The following is a 19,323-nucleotide window of genomic DNA, read 5'->3' on the forward strand; positions in this document are numbered from 1 at the left end:
GAGTTACAAGTTAGCCAGAAAAAAATCTAAAGAGAGCGCTCAGAAGAGTCAGGAGGGGACATGAGAAGTTGTTAGCGGATAAGATCAAGGAAAACCCTAAGGCTTTCTATAAAGGTAGCAGGAATAAAAGAATGACTAGAGCCAATCAAAGATAGTAGCAGGAAGGTGTGTGGAATCTGAGGACGTAGGGGAAGCGCTTAATGAATACTTTTCGTCAGTATTCACATTGGAAAAGAGCAGTGTTAGTAAGAATACAGAGATATAGGCTACAAGACTAGATTGGATTGCAGTTGAGAAAGAGGTGGTTTTAGCAATTTCGGAAAATCTGAAAATAGAGAAGACCCCGGGCTGGACAGGATTCATCCTTGGATTCTCTGGGAAGCCAGGGAAGAGATTGCTGAGTGTTTGGCTTCAACATGTCATCATTGTTGACAGGAGTAGTGCCAGAAGACTGGAGGATAGCAAATGTTGTGCCCTTGTTGAAGGGGAGTCAGGACAACTCTGGTAATTATAGGCCAGTGAGCCTTACTTCGGTTGTGGGTAAGGTGTTGGAAAAGGATATGAAAGATAGGATTTCTAATTATCTGGAAAGAAATAATTTGATTAGGGATAGTCAACACGGTTTTATGAATGGTAGGTCGTGCCTAACTAACCTTATTGAGCTCTTCGAGAAAGTGACAAAACAGGTGGATGAAGGTAAGGTGGTTGATGTGATGTATATGGACTTCAGTAAGGTGTTTGATAAGGTTCCATATGGTAGGCACAAAATATGGAGTTTCAGAATTGAAGGTAATTTAGCGGTTTGGATCAGAAATTGGCTAACTGAAAGACGACAGAGGGTGGTGGTTGATGGCAAATGTTCATCCTGGAGCTCAATTACCATCAGTGCCACAAGGATCTGTTTTGGGGCCATTGCTGTTTGTCATTTTTATAAATGATCTGGAGGTGGGCGTAGAAAGATAGGTCAGTAAATTTGCCGGTGACACTAAGATAGTTGTGGATAATGCAGAAGGATGTTGTGGGTTACAAAGGGACATAGATAAGATGCAGAGCTGGGCTGAGAAGTGGCAAATGGAGTTTAATGTGGAAAAGTGTGAGGTAGTTCACTTTGGAAGTAGTAACAGGAATAAAAAAAAGAGTACTGAGCTAATGATAAAATTCTTGGCAGTGCATTGAACAGAGATCTCTGTGTCCAGGTGCATAAACCCCTGAAAGTTGCCACCCAGGTTGATAGGATTGTTAAGGCATAAGGTGTATTGGCATTTATTGGGAGAGGGATTGAGTTTCAGAGCCATGAGGTCATGCTTTAGCTGTACAAGACACTGGTAGGGCTGCACCTGGAGTATTGCGTGCAGATCTGGTCACTGCATTACCGGAAAATGTAGAAGCTTTGGAAGGGATTCAGAGGAGATTTACTAGGTAACGGAAGGAAGGTCTTATGAGGAAAGGCTGAGGGAACGGAGGCTGTTTTTGTTGGAGAGAAGAAGGTTGAGAGGTGGCTTAATTGAGACATACAAGATAATCAGGATTAGATAGGGTGACCAGTGAGAATCTTTTACCTCAGATGGTGAAGGCCAACACGGGGTGGGAGGGCGGGGAAACGGGACATAGCTTTAAATTGAGGGGTAATAAATTGAGGACAGATATTAGGGGCAGCTTCTTTACTCAGTAGTAGGGGCGTGGAACAGCCTGCCTACAACAGTAGACTCACTGACGTTAAGGGCATCAGATTAATTTTGCAAGTCAGCGCAACTCGAGGGCTGAAGGGCCTTTTACTGCACTGTAAAGTTCTCATGAGCAGAATGATCAAAAATGTAAAGGTGACCGCAAACATGTTTCATTCATGATTCTCAAACCAGCAACATATTGCAATTCAAGCATTATCCAAGCCTTGATATAGAGTCAGACATGTACAGCACAGAAACAAACCCTTTGGTCCAACTCATCATGCTGACCAGATATCCTAAATTAATCTAGTCCCATTTACCAGCACTTGGCCGAAATCCCTCTAAACCATTCCTATTCATTTACCCAACCAGATGCCTTTTAAGTGATGTAATTGTAACAGCCTCTACAACTTCCTCTGGCAGCTCATTTCACACATGCACCACCCTCTGTATGGAAAATGTTACCCCTCAGGTCCCTTTTAAAGTCTTTCCCCCTTTACCTTAATCCTATGCCATCTAGTCTTGGACTTGCCGATACTGGGGGAAAAGAAAGCTTGTCTATTTATCCTATCCATGCCCTTCTGATTTTATAAACCTCTACAAGGTCACCCTCAGCCTCCGATACTCCAGTATAGTCCCAGCTTATTCAGCCCCTTGCATATAAACACAGGTTATTGAAATATCTGACAGGTGGTGAACGGTGACAACATTTGTGGAATGAGTGAACATCCCCACCTGCGACATCATACTGAGGAGAAACAATTGATGAAATTGCCGAAGTCTGCGCTGACAATAAAACTAGCAGAGTCATCAATATAAACATTGAATTAAAGCAGAACTAACTTCAATTATCCTGACTAATAGCGCCTCCTTGCAAAAGTTGGAATATAGACATCAGAAAAAGCAGTTACCTGTGCGTTCTTGGTCTTTGATTCAATGATGCTGTTCTCATAGGGCTTTGCTGGTTTGCAACCACATTCCTCGCAGGACTGGTCATGTAATCATTAGGAATAACAGGTGGCTTGACCGGCTCTAATGTTTTGTAAGGAGTGTTCCGTCTGAAGACAAAAAAAACTTCCTGTTGCACTTAAGAACGAGCAGGTTTGAGCACACAAGCTGTTATGTATGAATCAGACACTGCCCATGTTAGTTTTTGTTGCAGCAAATTCTCCATACTGCTCAACTTAACAGTGCTATGATGATCAAAAATTGAGTCACTTCGTACAAAAAAAAACTGACCCCGTAGGCTGAAGGAAAGTCAACTTTCAGTCCAAACAAAAGGCATGCTTTTGTCAGATATCCAAAACACGAAAAAGATCATTTTACAAGCTTATTTTAATTGTTGAAGTTTTTAAAATGAGTTTGGGCAGCAATGTTTGTTTTAGTCCAGCAATCAAGATGTAAGTTGACAACAGTTGTGGGAAATTTCAGCAAGGCAGAGCTTAGACCACCTTCCTGGGAATTTCTCACTGTTGCATTTTTGGACCTTGCAGTCAACAAACCCGTCAGGTCGACTAAACAAGACGTGCCAAAACTCATTACCACTGAAAAAGGTGCCAACTGAGAAGCATCTATCTTCTACAAGAAATAAATGATTTGGGCTGGGGTACAGAAGCTTAAACTAATTTTGCTCTTGAGGTGTTAACAGCCGCATTTATTTCCAAAAGGAATACTGGATCGGAGTCCTGAGGGGTAGAAACTACCCGCACAAAACAAGTTTGTTAATATATCTTTTACATGACCAAATTCCTTTAGTAGTGCCTTAAATTACATATCTCTGAATCCTTTCTATTTCAATTCCTCCTCCCCTTAATCCCTCTGATAACATGTCCATTCTGGACCTCCTCCACTGCCCATCAGCCATGATTGAATGGCGGAATGGACCCGATGGGCTGAATGGCCTTACTTCCACTCCTATGTCTTAGGGTCTAAACAAGTCTACCCGCAAACTGGAGGAAGAGCACCTCATCTTCGGTCTCAGAAGCCGACAACCACACAGCCTTAATGTTGAATTTGCCAATTTCCAAGTCTCCTCACCCCCCACTCCACCCCAGACCCAACCCTCCAACTCAGCACTGCCCTCTTGACCAGTCCTCCTGGTCCATCTTCCTTGTCCACCGAGCTATCACCTGCTACCTGCACCCAATCATCACCATCCCACCTATCTATTCCCTCAGCTCCACCACCCCCATTTATTTCTTAGCCCCTTTAATCAAAAAAAGACCCTTGCCCCGTGTCTGTATAATACTTTTTTGCTGATATATTTGCTAATTGCAGGAATTTCATTTCTCAGGAATTCTCATTTCCCAACATCAAGATGCATTTACTTCCTGCTTATTTATGAAGTACACGCATAGGAAAGTATTCATTTCAGACTAAAACCATTAAGCAATGCAAAGCGAAATATAGGTTAACACACTCTGGAGTACTGATTGTTCACAGTTAAATTTAAGTTTCCACCAACTAAAGAAACAGTTTTATCCTATGCTGCCACTTGTGACAATGCTGATCCTTTAACAAGGTTATGTTTCCTTGATTTTTTTTCAGAGTGGTTATAAAGACAGGTTCCAGGATATCTCGCTTGGATAGGTTTTAGGGCCAATTTGATGAGAGCTAACATACTGCCTCAGGCAAAATACTTTCAAGTTTTAAAAAAACACATTTACAATGAAAGGAGAATGGCAAGTTCTCCAGGCTCAGTTTTTCTCTGGTTTTGCTTTTTTTGGTTTTAGCAGTCTGGCTTTTCAGAGCAAGCTGTCAGTTTGAGGCTGCTGGTCAAAGAAACAGCAACATGGGAGGTGTGGCATGTTGAATTCTCTCTGCCATCTCTCTCTCTCTAACATCTCTCCTGTAAGATCCTGTGTTTGATTTTACGTTTTTTGCCAAGGGGTGTTTAATGGGATTGCTGCAGAAATTTGGAACAGCATCCATAAGTTGGATAATCTGTTGAGTTTTTGGATAAGTGAAGTTATACTATATTTGGTTCTCGAGTGTGTGTGTTTCTTTTGGTAATCTACAAAGATATATATTTTTTAAAAACTAAGTGGTTGGGCCAGCTGCATCACCCCTGGAATATCCACTTCAAACCTGATGATAACAACTGGCAAAAATCAGGATCTAGGCGACTTTCATGTTTTGAGGGGGTCTGGCCTGGTCCATAAAATTTTAAACTTATGGGTTAATGAAAACAAAATGCAGGAGAAACTTAGCAGATCTATAGTGCCTGTGGGGTGGGGGGGGGGGGGGGGGGGAATACAGTTACAATTTCATGTCCAGTGATGATGACCGCTGCATTTCCCTAGCAATTTCTGTTTGAGTTTTAAAATTCCACAATCCTTTGTTTTTTGTTTAACAAATTCCAAATCCTCATCATATTTGTATGTATAGAACTGAACAGATACATGGAATGACTTGTTTCAAACCAAAATGAAAACTGTCACTCACCTTGAAAAAATAGTTTATAAAGTTTAACATGACCATTAAAATACACACATCATAAATATAAACAACTCTATCAACTAAAGTATCTCATTGACCTGAAACTAAATATCTTTGTTCATTAAAGTCAGTCTGGCCATTAAAGAAAATGGTGGAATTCATATTCAACTTAGCTTTCCCATCTAAAAAGAAACAGCATACCCTAATGTTCCACGCCCAGACATTGGGGGACTTGGTGGCTTTTGAGTCGGTGGGTTTGTCCTAGTGAGTGTACCCGCTCTTGGAGGTTGGTTACTTCCATGCTGCAATGAAAATAAATTGCAATTTGAGTCCAGAATGCTTAAGTGAAAGCAGTTGCTATAAATATTACAATCATTAAAATGAACTCTAATAAGTTGGTTTATGAACATAATAACTTGAGAACAAGCCAGTTCCACTCCCTCAAGTCTGTCAGCTTATCATAGCAGCTCAAAAACCTACAAAGGTACAGGCTTTGAAGTCCAATCTATTCTAAAATAGCCCCAGTGACCTCAGCCAAACTGGAGGAAAGAGCACAATTATGGCCTCTAAAAAAAGGGGGGGGGGAGGATATGATTGAGCTTAGCTGTACTACATCTCAAGATCGGATATTACCAAAGCTAAAAAAAGATTATTTGCCAGTTGAGTGTGTACTGCGTATGACAAGTTTCAAAATGAAGCATATGTAAGTAAGAAATTAAAGGTAAATTTAGGATTTCCCAGATATTGTCAGAAAGTGCAATAAATACAAAACTACAGAATTTTAAAATACAATTAAAAAGTTAAACGTGTTTAAACCTTTTTGTAAAAACTTGTCTAAAGCATATCATACATAAGCTTAAATAACATTCCACATGAAAATTTTGTACCATCTTGGTAAGATTTGCTGCAATATACTCCAAAGAAATCTGGGAAACCCCAAAAAGGTTTGCTACACAACTACCAAACCTCATGAAATTCCACTTAGTGTATCAATGACATTACTCAGAGACCGCCAACAATCATATATCATTAGAATATACTTAAATAAACTATTTTTCTTTGATTACTGTTGCATCAAAAATAGAAAAATGGTAAGTGGATTGGTGAAATTTCAATGACTATTTCTACCACAGGTGCACTACAAAAGGAAATTGTTCATCTTACCTTGGCTTTAAGCCACTTAAGGTCGCCAAAGGGAAGAAAAATAAAGTAATTAACCACATCGAAAAATTGCAACAAATTCAAAACAGAATCTCAGTCAAATGTTAATACTTAGTCAGTTACTGCTCCACTAAATTGTGGTGCCATGTTTGCTCATTAACAAATCAAGCTGTTGAGGTGCTAGAAATATAATTAAGTTCCTCTTCAATTAACACAAGACAAACATCCCTATTCTATGATTACAGGCAAAATACAGATGCTGGAAGTCTGAAAAACCAGAATGGTGGAGCAACTCAGCAGGTATGGCAGCATCTGTGCAAAAAGAAATATAGTTTACACTAAGTCCAGTATGACATTTTCTCAGAAGTGCTATTCTTCTGTTAACTCGTAACACACTGCAACCGTTAACAGCTTCTCCAGAGATGCTGCCATTCCTACCTCATTGTTACACAACTTGACACAAACAAACCGATTTAATGCAAATCGATAAATCAATTATCAATCTTGAGCAACATAACATTGTTGTAGTTTTACAAAAGTAAAACAAAAAAGTATGGACCATCAGCAGCTGCCCCTCAAATGGAGAATGATATCTACTCAGCAACGTGTGTTCCTATTATGGGTTTCACAATTGAACACCTGCAGATCATGGCAAGAAATTGTGCTTTATGCACCCAAAATAGTGGATTCTGAAGTGCAGAATTTGTTTGGTTCTCTCCATTTCTACAACCACTGTCATGTCATTAAGATATTGGGGCTGAACTCAATGGAGCTTGATAGCCAAGGCTATGTCTTCAAAGTCCTACTAGACCATAGGTTGCTCTGAGCAACTGGTGGTGGTTTAACCTGAGGGTCACCATGCCTCAGTGGTTACCTAACTAAAGGTTAAGAAAGCTAAAATCAACCAAGGTTACAAGTATGAGCACAGTTGATTAAAATTAAATCGGTGTTTGTAAAATGCTTAAAAGGAGGGGCTGTTGTGAGCGTCAAGTGTACCTTTGAGCAAGGAGGTTCAAGTCTTATCTGCTTCAGATACATTTAATGACATCTCTGAACAGGTTGATGAGAAAATATCAAGAGAGTCTTTAAAGAGCAGGACTCTTGAGGTGCAAGGGTTGTGTCCCTATCTCTGAGCCAGAAGATGTTAGTTCAAGCCCCACCTGCTCCAGAGATGTGTAATAACATCTCTAAACAGGCTGATTAGAAAACAAAGTGCTGAACCCAAACATTATGCAAATCTACACATGCAGAGTGTACTAACTTGGCTAACTGGGGCTGGCACCAGATAGAGTCATAGGGACGTACAGCATGGAAACAGACCCTTCGGTCCAAACTGTCGATGCCGACCAGATATCCCAACCTAATCTAGTCCCACCTGTCAGCACCCAGCCCATATCCCTCCAAATCCTTCCTACTCATATACCCATCCAAATGCCTCTTAAATGTATTAGGCAAGAACTTTTGAAAGCTGATTGGAGGCAGATGTTCACAGGTAAAGGGACGGCTGGAAAATGGGAAGCCTTCAGAAATGAGATAACAAGAATCCAGAGAAAGTATATTCCTGTCAGGGTGAAAGGGAAGGCTGGTAACTATAGGGAATGCTGGATGACTAAAGAAATTGAGGGTTTGATTCAGAAAAAGAAGGAAACATACGTTAGGTATAGACAGGATAGATAGAGTGAATCCTTAGAAGAATATAAAGGAAAGAGGAGTATACTTAAGAGGGAAATCAGGAGGGCAAAACTGGGACATGAAATAGCTTTGGCAAATAGTATTAAGGCAAATCCAAAGGGTTTTTACAAATATATTAAGGACAAAAGGGTAACTAGGGAGAGAATAGGGCCCCTCAAAGATCAGCAAGGCAGCCTTTGTGTGGAGCCACAGAAAATGGGGGTGACACTAAATGAATATTTTGCATCAGTATTTACTGATGAAAAGGATATGGAAGATATAGACTGTACGGAAATAGATGGTGACATCTTGCAAAATGCCCAGATTACAGAGGAGGAAGTGCTAGATGTCTTGAAACGGTTAAAGGTGGATAAATCCCCAGGACCTGATCAGGTGTATATAAGAACTCTGTGGGAAGCTAGACAAGTGATTGCTGGGTCTCTTGCTGAGATAATTGTATCATCGATAGTCACAGGTGAGGTGCCGGAAGACTGGAGGTTGGCAAACGTGCTGCCACTGTTTAAGAAGGGTGGTAAAGACAAGCCAGGGAACTATAGACCGGTGAGCCTGACCTCAGTGGTGGGCAAGTTGTTGGAGGGAATTCTGAGGGACAGGACGATGTACATGTATTTGTAAAGGGATGGTCAACATGGCTTTGTGCATGGGAAATCATGTCTCACAAACTTGATTAAATTTTTTGAAGTAATAAAGATGATTGATGAGGGCAGAGCAGTAGATGTGATCTATATGGACTTCAGTAAGGCATTCGACAAGGTTCCCGACAGGAGACTGATTAGCAAGGTTAGATCTCATGGAATACAAGGAGAACTAGCCATTTGGATACAGAACTGGCTCAAAAGGTAGAAGAGAGAGGGTGGTGGTGGGGGGGTTGTTTTTCAGACTGGAGGCTTGTGACCAGTGGAGTACCACAAGGATCGGTGCTGGGCCCTCTACTTTTTGTCATTTACATAAATGATTTGGATGGGAGCATAAGAGGTACAGTTAGTAAGTTTGCAGATGACACCAAAATTGGAGGCGTAGTGGACAGCGAAGAGGGTTACCTCAGATTACAACAGGATCTGGACCAGATGGGCCAATGGGCTGAGAAGTGGCAGATGGAGTTTAATTCAGATAAATGCAAGGTGCTGCATTTTGGGAAAGCAAATCTTAGCAGAACTTATACACTTAATGGTAGGGTCCTAGGGAATGTTGCTGAACAAAGAGACCTTGGAGTGCAGGTTCATAGCTCCTTGAAAGTGGAGTTGCAGGTAGATAGGATAGTGAAGGCGGCGTTTGATATGCTTTCCTTTATTGGTCAGAGTATTGAGTGCAGGAGTTGGGAGGTCATGTTGCGGCTGTACAGGACATTGGTTAGGCAACTGTTGGAATATTGTGTGCAATTCTGGTCTCCTTCCTATCGGAAAGATATTGTGAAACTTGAAAGGGTTCAGAAAAGATTTACAACGATGTTGCCAGGGTTGGAGGATCTGAGCTACAGGGAGAAGCTGAACAGGCTGGGGCTGTTTTCCCTGGAGCGTTGGAGGCTGAGGGGTGACCTTAGAGGTTTACAAAATTATGAGGGGCATGGATAGGATAAATAGACAAAGTCTTTTCCCTGGGGTCTGGGAGTCCAGAACTAGAGGGCATAGGTTTAGGGTGAGAGAGGAAAGATATACAAGAAACCGGAGGGGAAAGATATAAAAGAGACCTAAGGGGCAACTTTTTCATGCAGAGGGTGGTACATGTATGGAATGAGCTGCCAGAGGATGTGGTGAAGGCTGGTACAATTGCAACATTTAAGAGGCATTTGGATGGGTATATGAATAGGAAGGGTTTGGAGGGATCTGGGCTGGGTGCTGGCAGGTGGGACTAGATTGGGTTGGGATATCTGGTCGGCATGGACGGATTGGACCGAAGTGTCTGTTTCCATGCTGTACATCTCTATGACTATGACTCTATAATTGTACCAGCCTCCACCACATCCTCTGGCTGCTCATTCCATACACATACCACCCTCTGCGTGAAAAAGTTGCTCCTTAGGTATCTTTTATATCTTTCCCCCTCTCACCCTAAACCTATGCCCCCTAGTTCTGGACTCCCCGACCCCAGGGAAAAGACTTTGCCTATTTATCCTATCCATGCCCTTCATAATTTTGTAAACCTCTATAAGGTCACCCCTCAGCCTCCGACGCTCCAGGGAAAAACAGCCCCAGCCTATTCAACCTCTCCCTTTAACTCCAATCCTCCAACCCTGGCAACATCCTTGTAAATCTTTTCTGAACCCTTTCAAGTTTCACAACGTCTTTCCGATAGGAAGGAGACCAGAATTGCATGCAATATTCCAACAGTGGCCTAACCAATGTCCTGTACAGCCTTAGTTCTGTACATACGAAGGTTTCCAATTCTGGCTCCAGTAACAAGCAGAAAAAAAAATTGCTACATAATCTCAGTGTCAAAGACTCAGAGTACATCAAATTCAACATGACTGCAGAACAAACCTTTCAGGTACTGTTCAACACAGAAGCCTAAAGGGAATTATTCTCTGGATCTGCTATCTACGATAGCAGTCTTGTTCTATCCAGCCAGGTCAGTGAATCATTCATGACTAGTTTTCCCTCTAAAGATGGATAGCCCTTCAGCAATCAAATATCTCATGTACAGGCTGCACATAAATTAGTCTTGTTAAGTCACAGCATAATCATGAAAAGCAAGTATGACACCAACAAAAGTTACCTGTACCCTACTGAAAGAACATTTACAAGATCCATTAAGATCGCTGCTCAAAACAGAAATATGGAGCAAGTCACTCAGCCCTTCAAGCCTGCTTCACCGTTCAATAGGATCATTTAACTCCGTACCCTGTCCCCACCTTCGCCCCATACTATTTGACCCCTTCAACCCCAAGAACCACATCAAACTGTTTGAAGAGATTCAATGTTTTGGCTTTCATCACTTTGTGGCAGAAAATCTCACCATTCTGGGCGAAGACATTTCTGCTCAAATAGGGTGAGTAAATTTGCATACACTACTACAGGTGAGATGTTCACCAAGGCCCTGTACAATTGCAGCAAGATATCCCTGCTCCTATATTCAAATCCTCCATGAATACTAACATAACAGTTTTCACCACCTGCTGTACTACATACTTGCTTTCAGCAACTGGTGTAGAAAATCACCCAGGCCTTATTGCATCTCACCCTTGCCTAATCAATTGCTATTGCAATAATCTTTGATTTTTTTTGACAAAATGGATAATCTCACATTGGTCCCATTGTACTACTTCATCTGCCAAGCAATATTCCACTCAACTTGAAGTCACACTGAATCATCTCTGCATCCTCCTCACACTTCTCCCTCCCACCCAGCTTGGTCTCACCTGCAGTCTTGGAGATACTGCATTTTGTTTCCCCACATAATCATTAGTATATATTGTGAATAACGGGAGTCAAGTACAGGTGACTGCAGCACCCCACTAGTATCGGCCACTCAGAAAAAGCTCTATTTATTCCTATTGTTTCCCATCGACCAACCAAGTCTCCTATCTATTCAGTACTCAACCCTCAATCCCATGCACTTTAATTTTTTATGTTAATCTCTTATTTGGGATCTCATCACAAGGCTTCCAAAAGCTTAAGTAAACCACATCCACTGGCTCTCCCTCATCAACTCAACTGATTACAAAGAGTCAGAGTCATATAGCATGGAAACAGACCTTTCAGTAACTAATCCATGCTGACCCTGTTCACAAACTAAACTAGTTTCACTTGCCTGTGTTTGGCCCAAATCCCTCTAAACCTTCCCTATTCACATACTTAACCAAATGTCTTTTAAATGTTATAACTGTACTTGCATCTACCATTTCCTCTAGCAGTTCATTCCACACACTAATCACCTGTGAAAACATCGCCCCTCAGGTGCCTTTCAAAATCTCTTTGTACCTTAATACGCTACCTAGTTTTGAAATCCCCGATCCTAGGGAAAACACCTTATAATCACCTGCTATTCACCTGATATATGCCCATTGTGATTTTATAAATCTCTAAGGCCACTCCTCAACTCCCCACACCCCAGTGAAAGTAGTCCCAGCCTATCCAGCCTCTCCTTAAAACTCAAACCCTCTAGTCCTGGTAACATCCTTGTAAATCTTTTCTAAACACTCTCCAATTTAATAAAATCCTTCAAGAAAATATTCATCAGTTAAAGCATGATCAGAGCGAAAAGCTGCACTTGCCTTTTAATCGGACTAAACTAACAACTCATGTGGTACAATAGTAGCATTCCTACCTCTGAGCCAAGAGTCCCAGGTTCAAATCCCATTTGCGCCAGAGGTGTCTGAAACAGCTTTGAACATGTTGTTGAGAAAATATCTAGGACTAGACTAAACCATTTTTAATTCAAGCCAATCAGGCAACCCATCATGCAAAACAGATTTGAACCAAAGCTCATGTCAAAAGTACCCTTCAGATTTTCAAAAAAGCCAAATTAAAATCATTTATCATTTAAAAGATGAGTTCCAATTAAAATATTTTGAACTTTAGAGCACCAAAATCACAAGATGCAATCCATTCCATTTATTTTGCAATGGTGATAGTATGCTTGTCCAAACAGGCAGAGATAGAAACATTCAATGCAAGACTGAGGCAAGCACTTCAACTAGCAGTTACCAAGTTGCAAGCTCTTACCAAGATGTCTATAAAGTGATTTGATACTTACTGAAACAAACATTTAATTGGACAGCTACTAAACGACTGATTAATTCGGTGGACAATTTAATCATGCTTCTAAATATAAACCAATCTATTTAAAAAACATTACTTCTTATATAGTGCTAACTGCATGATAAAGTTCTTCGAAATGATTCAGCAGATAAATTAGAAATGTGGAAAGTTAATATTTCCAGTCTGCTATAAGCTCTGCCTGAAATATTAATGTTTCTATTCTCTCCAGAGGCTGATTGCCCTGCTGAGCGGCTATGGTACTATTTGGTGTTTTGGATTTCTTGCAGTGATTTTTTTGCTTCAAAACCCATTGTTGTTTCATCTCAATGTAAAACATTATAAATATTATGAATGCTCCAAAGGAAATATATAAAAGATACATGATCATCCAGCAAATATAGAATTGCGCACAGACAGGTTTCTACATGCACTATGATTCACCAGTCAAATCCAAAAGTGAATCACTGACCTATGCAAACCCAGAGTTCAGTCCTCCTGCTTCTACAGAAAATAATGCAGACCTGAAAAACATCACAAGAATTTGTAAAGATACCTATATCAAATAGGCAGATCTGTTTGTTGGTCTGAGTCAGAAAATCATTAAATCAAATCTATGACAAAACAATGGAACAGGGCTACAACCACTGATGGAAAAACTGGATTTAAAAATGAAGCCAATATATAGACAGCTGAAAGCAGCTGTCAGAAATCAAAAGGATATAGATTTTAAATTCTGACAAAATCATGTTAACTATTCCATAACAGACCAACCACTAGAAATACAGTCTAACATCCCAAGATGCTTCTTGCTCTTTACCAATTCTTACAGGATCTTAGTCACATGCATCTGACAAAAATTTGACAACTACAAATAACCAGACACCTGCTACATTCAAGATAACCTGGGATTCAAAATGCAGCGTAACTAAATCTGCCCATGTTATTGCCTAATTCCAAAGAGCAACAGAGGCTGCACTTGAGTACTGTGCACACTTTCAACAAACTACCAATTGACAATTTTGTTCAATCAATGCAACTTTGCAAATTTGTGATTTTGTCAGGCAGTTGCATCAGAATGTGGGTGAAGTCCACACGAACTAGAACCTTAACTTGCACTATTAATAAATAAAATTAAAAGGGTGTTAATTAATATTGCCAATTTTACAGCTTTAGTTTTCATGTACGGTAAAGAATATTATTTCCATTGGTCAAAAAAGGTAAATTAATAAAACAGAAATGAATCTCAAAATGATTTTGGAAAATTTTGTATTTTTCTTAAACTCCTCGTCAGCTGAAGAGCATTTGAAAACCAACAGAATACAAGGATATTTGCTTTTCCTGGCATTCTAACTTACCCGGCCACTTCCCTGACAATCATTCATTTAGCTATTGCTACTGCTTTCTTGTACCATTTTAATATATCCTCTCAAGTACCCTTTCTTTCAGTTGAGAACAATTCAGATTTTAAAAACATGATTCACATAAGACTTCTCAGAAGAGCTCCTTGTTCCAGACAAATCTCCAATTATCTGCCAATTTCCTTAATCCATGTGGAAATCTCCTTTACGAAGGAATGAATGAGGTCTACTATTCTGTAGAAAGTCAACATACAAAAAGTTTCAACTTGATTCAGAATCTCACTACAATTGACAGAAAGATGCAACCGTTTTCTAAAAGCAGCTTTCTTAATTTTCTCTCAAAAGGATGGGTGCACATTTCTGCCAACAGATTCCTGATCTGAGTTTGTGCCATTAGTTTGCATATCACTGCAATTAGATTGCTCCCAAAAGCAACCAGAAACAAATCAGAAGCAGAGTCAGATTTAATCTTGGCATTTCCTTTCTGAACGCGCAGTGCAAAATGTCAAAATTCACATCAGGAAATGAGTTAAGGGTTGGGACCACACAAGTCCAATTAAACTCAATTGTTCAAGCTTCAGTTGAACCCACTAAACTAGTTCCAGTGAATACTTAGATAATTCACTCAAAATATGCACTGAAAATTACATCACATTTATGCAGTATACTTGTTCTTTTACGCAGAGAAATAAAACTAAATGGCGACAGGCAAATCTTTGTGTTATTCATTCATTGAATGTGGAGCATTGTTGGCTCGGCCAGCATTTATTGCCCATTCTTAATTACCCTGCAGATGAGAGAACTACTTTCTTGAATTGCTGCTGTCCTTGAGGTACAAGGATACCCACAGTGATCTTTGGAAGGGAGCTCCGTGATTTTGACCCAGAGCCAAGAGATGGAAATTTAGTAACAAGAAAGAATAGTATGCAGTTTGGATGGAATTTACACGTGGCGGTATTCCTGCACATTTGGTGCCCCGTCCTACTAGATAGTAAATGTCAGTTTGGAAACCTTTGAAAGCCTCAAAGCGTTCCCTACCCCTGAACCAAGAGCCCCAGGTCAAGTCGCACCTGCATTAACATCTCTGAACAGATAGATGAAAAAAAAATCTACTGAGGAACAGCTGCTGTCATTTCCTGAGGTTGCGGTGATTAATCAACACCTACATCTTCTGCCAAGATAAAGTCGCCAAAGTTTTACCAGACCAAAGCTGCTCTCTAATTAGAGAGGTGACTGTGAGGATTTAACCTGAGGGCCAGGTGAAGAGAGAGGTCAAGAAGGACAGTCCTTAGTGGTTAGCTCATCCAGAGTCAGTAGTGAACCCACACTTTGGCATTATTCAGTGCAAACTAGCTGTCAAGCCAACCAAGTCAACCAACTACCCATGTACTAAGTATGGCTCCAGATGGACTAGCTTTTTCCTCCAGATTCTGAGCAACTCTGGTTCAGTTAGGAATTACAGCACAGAAGTCAAATTGGGTTGTGTGGGCCTGCCTGAAATTGAAACTACAACAATATGCACGGCTGCACATGGTATGGTTTAATTAGTCAGAATTAACCCATATAAAAGTCACCCTTTCACTCCAACTCTTATACCTGCTCAAGAGATCTGTTTTGAAGCAATATAACCCAAAATGGATCGCCTTCAATTTGGTCAGTATGAACTGACAAATCGGGAGTAAATGAATAACAATGATGGTAACCATGACAGCAAGACAAACCATTTTATTCAAAGTAATTATAATCAGGGATTGGAGGAGGGGAACAAAATTTGAGCAGTGACTGAAAAATCTTACATAAAAGCTGCTTGCATGTTCCACTGCATTCAGATTTATCACTCACTGAAAACTACATACTTCTAATATTTCAATGCACTTGCAAGCTGTACAAAAAGTGAGTGAGTATCTCCCAATATACCCACTTCACAACAAACCTTTTAAGCGTAATCAAGCAAAACCACTTTGATATCTTGGACAGAATTTATTTTGGTGTTTGACGCTGATCATTTCTATTAGTGATGGCAAATATAAATGTGACCATTGTAAGTTCAGTTTATTTCTGGATTTAAATTGCGACTGGAGTTGGTTGAGCAGTGAAATGAAGCTTCATCTGCCTGGAGAAAATGAGTGTTGTCCTGGCGGTTTTTCTTCTCATCAAAATAAAAAGCAGATCTTAATCTTTTTAAATTTGTATGAGATGGTAATTGAGAACAAGGCAGGCATTCACTGCCCATACACTATCTTGGATTCCCTCACTTAAGAATCTAACTCCACCTTGGAAATATTCAATGATAATGCTATCACCAACCCCTGAAGGAGAGCTCCAAGTTGCACAACACTTGGGGAAAAAAACAGTCCACCTTTCCTAAAAGGGAAAGGCCTAATTTTAAAAACAGCCAGCTAATGGGCTCACCCAAAGAGAAATTAAAAATTAAAAACATTCAAATAATTCAGGACTCTGATCAGTTGTCCTAACAATATCAACATGGCTAATCAGTAGTACACAGAACTCAACATCTGCAGGATGACGCCCAGTCTTGTTGACTATCCAACCTCCTCACATGCATCTGAAAACACAGAGAAGTGCATTGTGGCCAAGCCAGAAGTGCCTTCAGAACCTACCAAATGCGTGCCTCAAGTCGTGATGCTTTGACTAAGGCAGATTTTGACTACAAGGATCATCACATGGGCTGACAAGATCACCAAAGATCTGGTGTGTGAGCTGTACAACCTTCAGGATTCAAGTCTCCCTCAGAAAAAGTGGTCAATTAGCTCAGTTGAGTGGAGATCTGGTTAATGATGTAGAGTGATGCCAACAGTGCAAGTTCAATCCCTGCACCAGCTGAGGTTACCATAAAGCTCCCGTCTTCAAAACCTTGGCCTCTCCTGAGATTTGGTGACCTTCAGATTAAACTCAACATCAGTCATCTATAATGACAGAGCAACTCTAAGGTCTTCTGGGACCATGGTGACTTTGTTGTTACCTGAACTTTCTATGCAAGAACATTGTACTTGCTGGACAAAATACTACACCACATTCACAAAATGTAAAAGAAAGCTTGCTGCAAAATTCAAGGCAACCCACCCAACACTTTTCTCTCCCAGTCAGACTTAAAACTTGCAAAGATATAATTTGCAACAATTATAATTACAGTACCTTTCATTATAAAAGACCACAGTTTAAAATGGAAAAGGTTGGAGGAAATATGACTTAAAACCTGACTTGAATAATCTATAGATTAAGAGTTGTTTTGTCTGCCCGGGTTAATCAATTAATTTTTATTCTCAATAAGCAGCAGCTAGCTATTCTTATCAATGCTGCTCCACCCTAGTTAAACGAATTAGATTAACATTTCCATGATGACTAGGTAGCCCAGGAGTTGGCAAACTGCAACAACACATTTATCACACCAATAAGTAATAAGCATGCTTGAATGTTGAATAAATAAGTTCAAAGCTGATGGCATACTTTTCAATGTGCCTTCCTAAATACTTGCTGCAAGCACATAACTTGCAGGATGCCCAGAACTGCTGTACTGGAGAACTGTACACACAGTCTCATACTATTCCAATAACATCACTTTTCTAATCTTACCAAAGGGGACAAGGTCACATTTTCCATACTGTATTCAATGTCAACTACCTGTTCACTCACCAACCTAAATTCCTTCGCAGATTCTTATGTTCACAGTACACCTAGCCGCCATACACTTTCCGTTCATCCAACTTGCTGACATTGGCTGTAGAGACCGTAAGATGCAGGAGCAGATGTAAACCATTCTGCCCATCAAGTTTGCTCAGCCATTCAACAACATTGTATCTGGTCTCAATCCTCAACACATTCTGGCTTTCCCACCACTGCAATTCCTTTACTCTATTAAAAAGTCTCTCAGTGTTGAATATTCTGACTGAATCAACATTGACAGTTTTCTGCAGGAAACAATTCTATAGATTTAGTACCCTTAGCCCCTCAGTTGTCTTAAGTGGGCAACCCCTCACTGTGAGAGTGCACCACAAGGAGAACATTCTCTCCACACCTACCCTGTCAAGAATGGTGTAAGATACATGAAGATCAACTTGCTTTCTTCTAATCTCCAAAAAAGGTACAGCAATAACCATACAACCACCCCTCGCATTTCCAGTGCGAGCAGCAGCGAAGGTAAGACCATTTGGTTTTAAAAGTGCTTACCGGTAGCGGGCAGCGGTGTTTTTTTTTTCTCTTTCACTCTCTCTTCACAGAAAGAGCGGGAGCACCAGGGGGAAGTGACGACGACCAGAGGGGCAGCCGAGACCCGGAAGCAGTTAGTGTAAGCTTACCTGGGTAGGTTTTTTCCCCCTTTAAAAGCGCGAAGGAGAGGAACCCGAGGCACTACACGGGTAGTGCCTCCCACCCGCTCTCCTCCTCTAACCTAATAATAACACCTGTTTTGGTAAGTAGGTAAGTGCTGAATTTTGCTTGTTGTATTCTTTAGACCCAGTTTTTTTTTTAAAATAAAAGTTAGCTTTAGAGGGATGGCAGTGAAGGCAGTGCAATGTTCCTCCTGCAACATGTATGAGGTGAGGGATGCCATCGACGTCCCTGCCGATTACACTTGCAGGAAGTGCACCCATCTCCAGCTCCTCCAAGACCGTGTTAGGGAACTGGAGCTGGAGTTGGATGAACTTCGGATCATTCGGGAGGCAGAGGGGGTCATAGATCAGAGTTATAGGGAGGTAGTAACTCCAAAGATGGCAGATAGATGGGTGACAGTGAGGGGGACTGGGAGGAAGCAGCCAGTGCAGGGACCCCCTGCGGCCGTTCCCCTCAAGAACAAGTATACTGTTTTGGATACTTGTGGGGGGGATGACTTACCAGGGGTAAGTAACGGGGCTCAGGTCTCTGGCACGGAGCCTGTCCCCGTTACTCAGAAGGGAAGGGTGAAGAAGAGCAGAGCAGTAGTAATTGGGGACTCGATAGTTAGGGGCACAGATAGGCGGTTTTGTGGGAACGAGAGAGACTCACGTTTGGTATGTTGCCTCCCAGGTGCAAGGGTACGTGATGTCTCTGATCGTGTTTTCCGGGTCCTGGAGTGGGAGGGGGAGCAGCCCGAAGTCGTGGTCCATATTGGCACCAACGACATAGGTAGGAGGAGTGCCGAGGATGTTAGACAGGCTTTCAGGGAGCTAGGTTGGAAGCTCAGAGTTAGAACGAACAGAGTTGTTGTCTCTGGTTTGTTACCCGTGCCACGTGATAGGGATTCGAGGAATAGGGAAAGAGAACACTTAAATGCGTGGCTACAGGGATGGTGCAGGAGGGAGGGATTCCGGTTTT

General features: G+C 41.0%; 1 protein-coding gene across 11 annotated transcripts in view; it reads right to left on the minus strand.

Moving 5' to 3' along the window:
* Positions 1 to 19,323, minus strand: part of abi1a (abl interactor 1a) — a 131,115-nt gene that overhangs the window by 26,589 nt on the left and 85,203 nt on the right. For 7 of the 11 annotated variants that reach the window (XM_043690549.2, XM_043690544.2, XM_043690541.2 and 4 more), the window contains exons 4-6: positions 6,270 to 6,284; positions 5,307 to 5,407; positions 2,579 to 2,725 (exon numbers count right to left, since the gene is read on the minus strand). In XM_043690549.2, the coding sequence (XP_043546484.1) occupies positions 2,579 to 2,725; positions 5,307 to 5,407; positions 6,270 to 6,284 (263 nt within the window). The remainder of the gene's footprint in view (positions 1 to 2,578; positions 2,726 to 5,306; positions 5,408 to 6,269; positions 6,285 to 19,323) is intronic. The other 4 variants (XM_043690550.2, XM_043690545.2, XM_043690543.2 and 1 more) reach the window with 1 other exon arrangement.

The sequence above is a fragment of the Chiloscyllium plagiosum genome, unplaced genomic scaffold (assembly GCF_037043375.1).
Source record: "Chiloscyllium plagiosum isolate Xiang-an unplaced genomic scaffold, Cpla_swu_hap1 HiC_scaffold_5, whole genome shotgun sequence".
NCBI lineage: Eukaryota > Metazoa > Chordata > Chondrichthyes > Orectolobiformes > Hemiscylliidae > Chiloscyllium > Chiloscyllium plagiosum.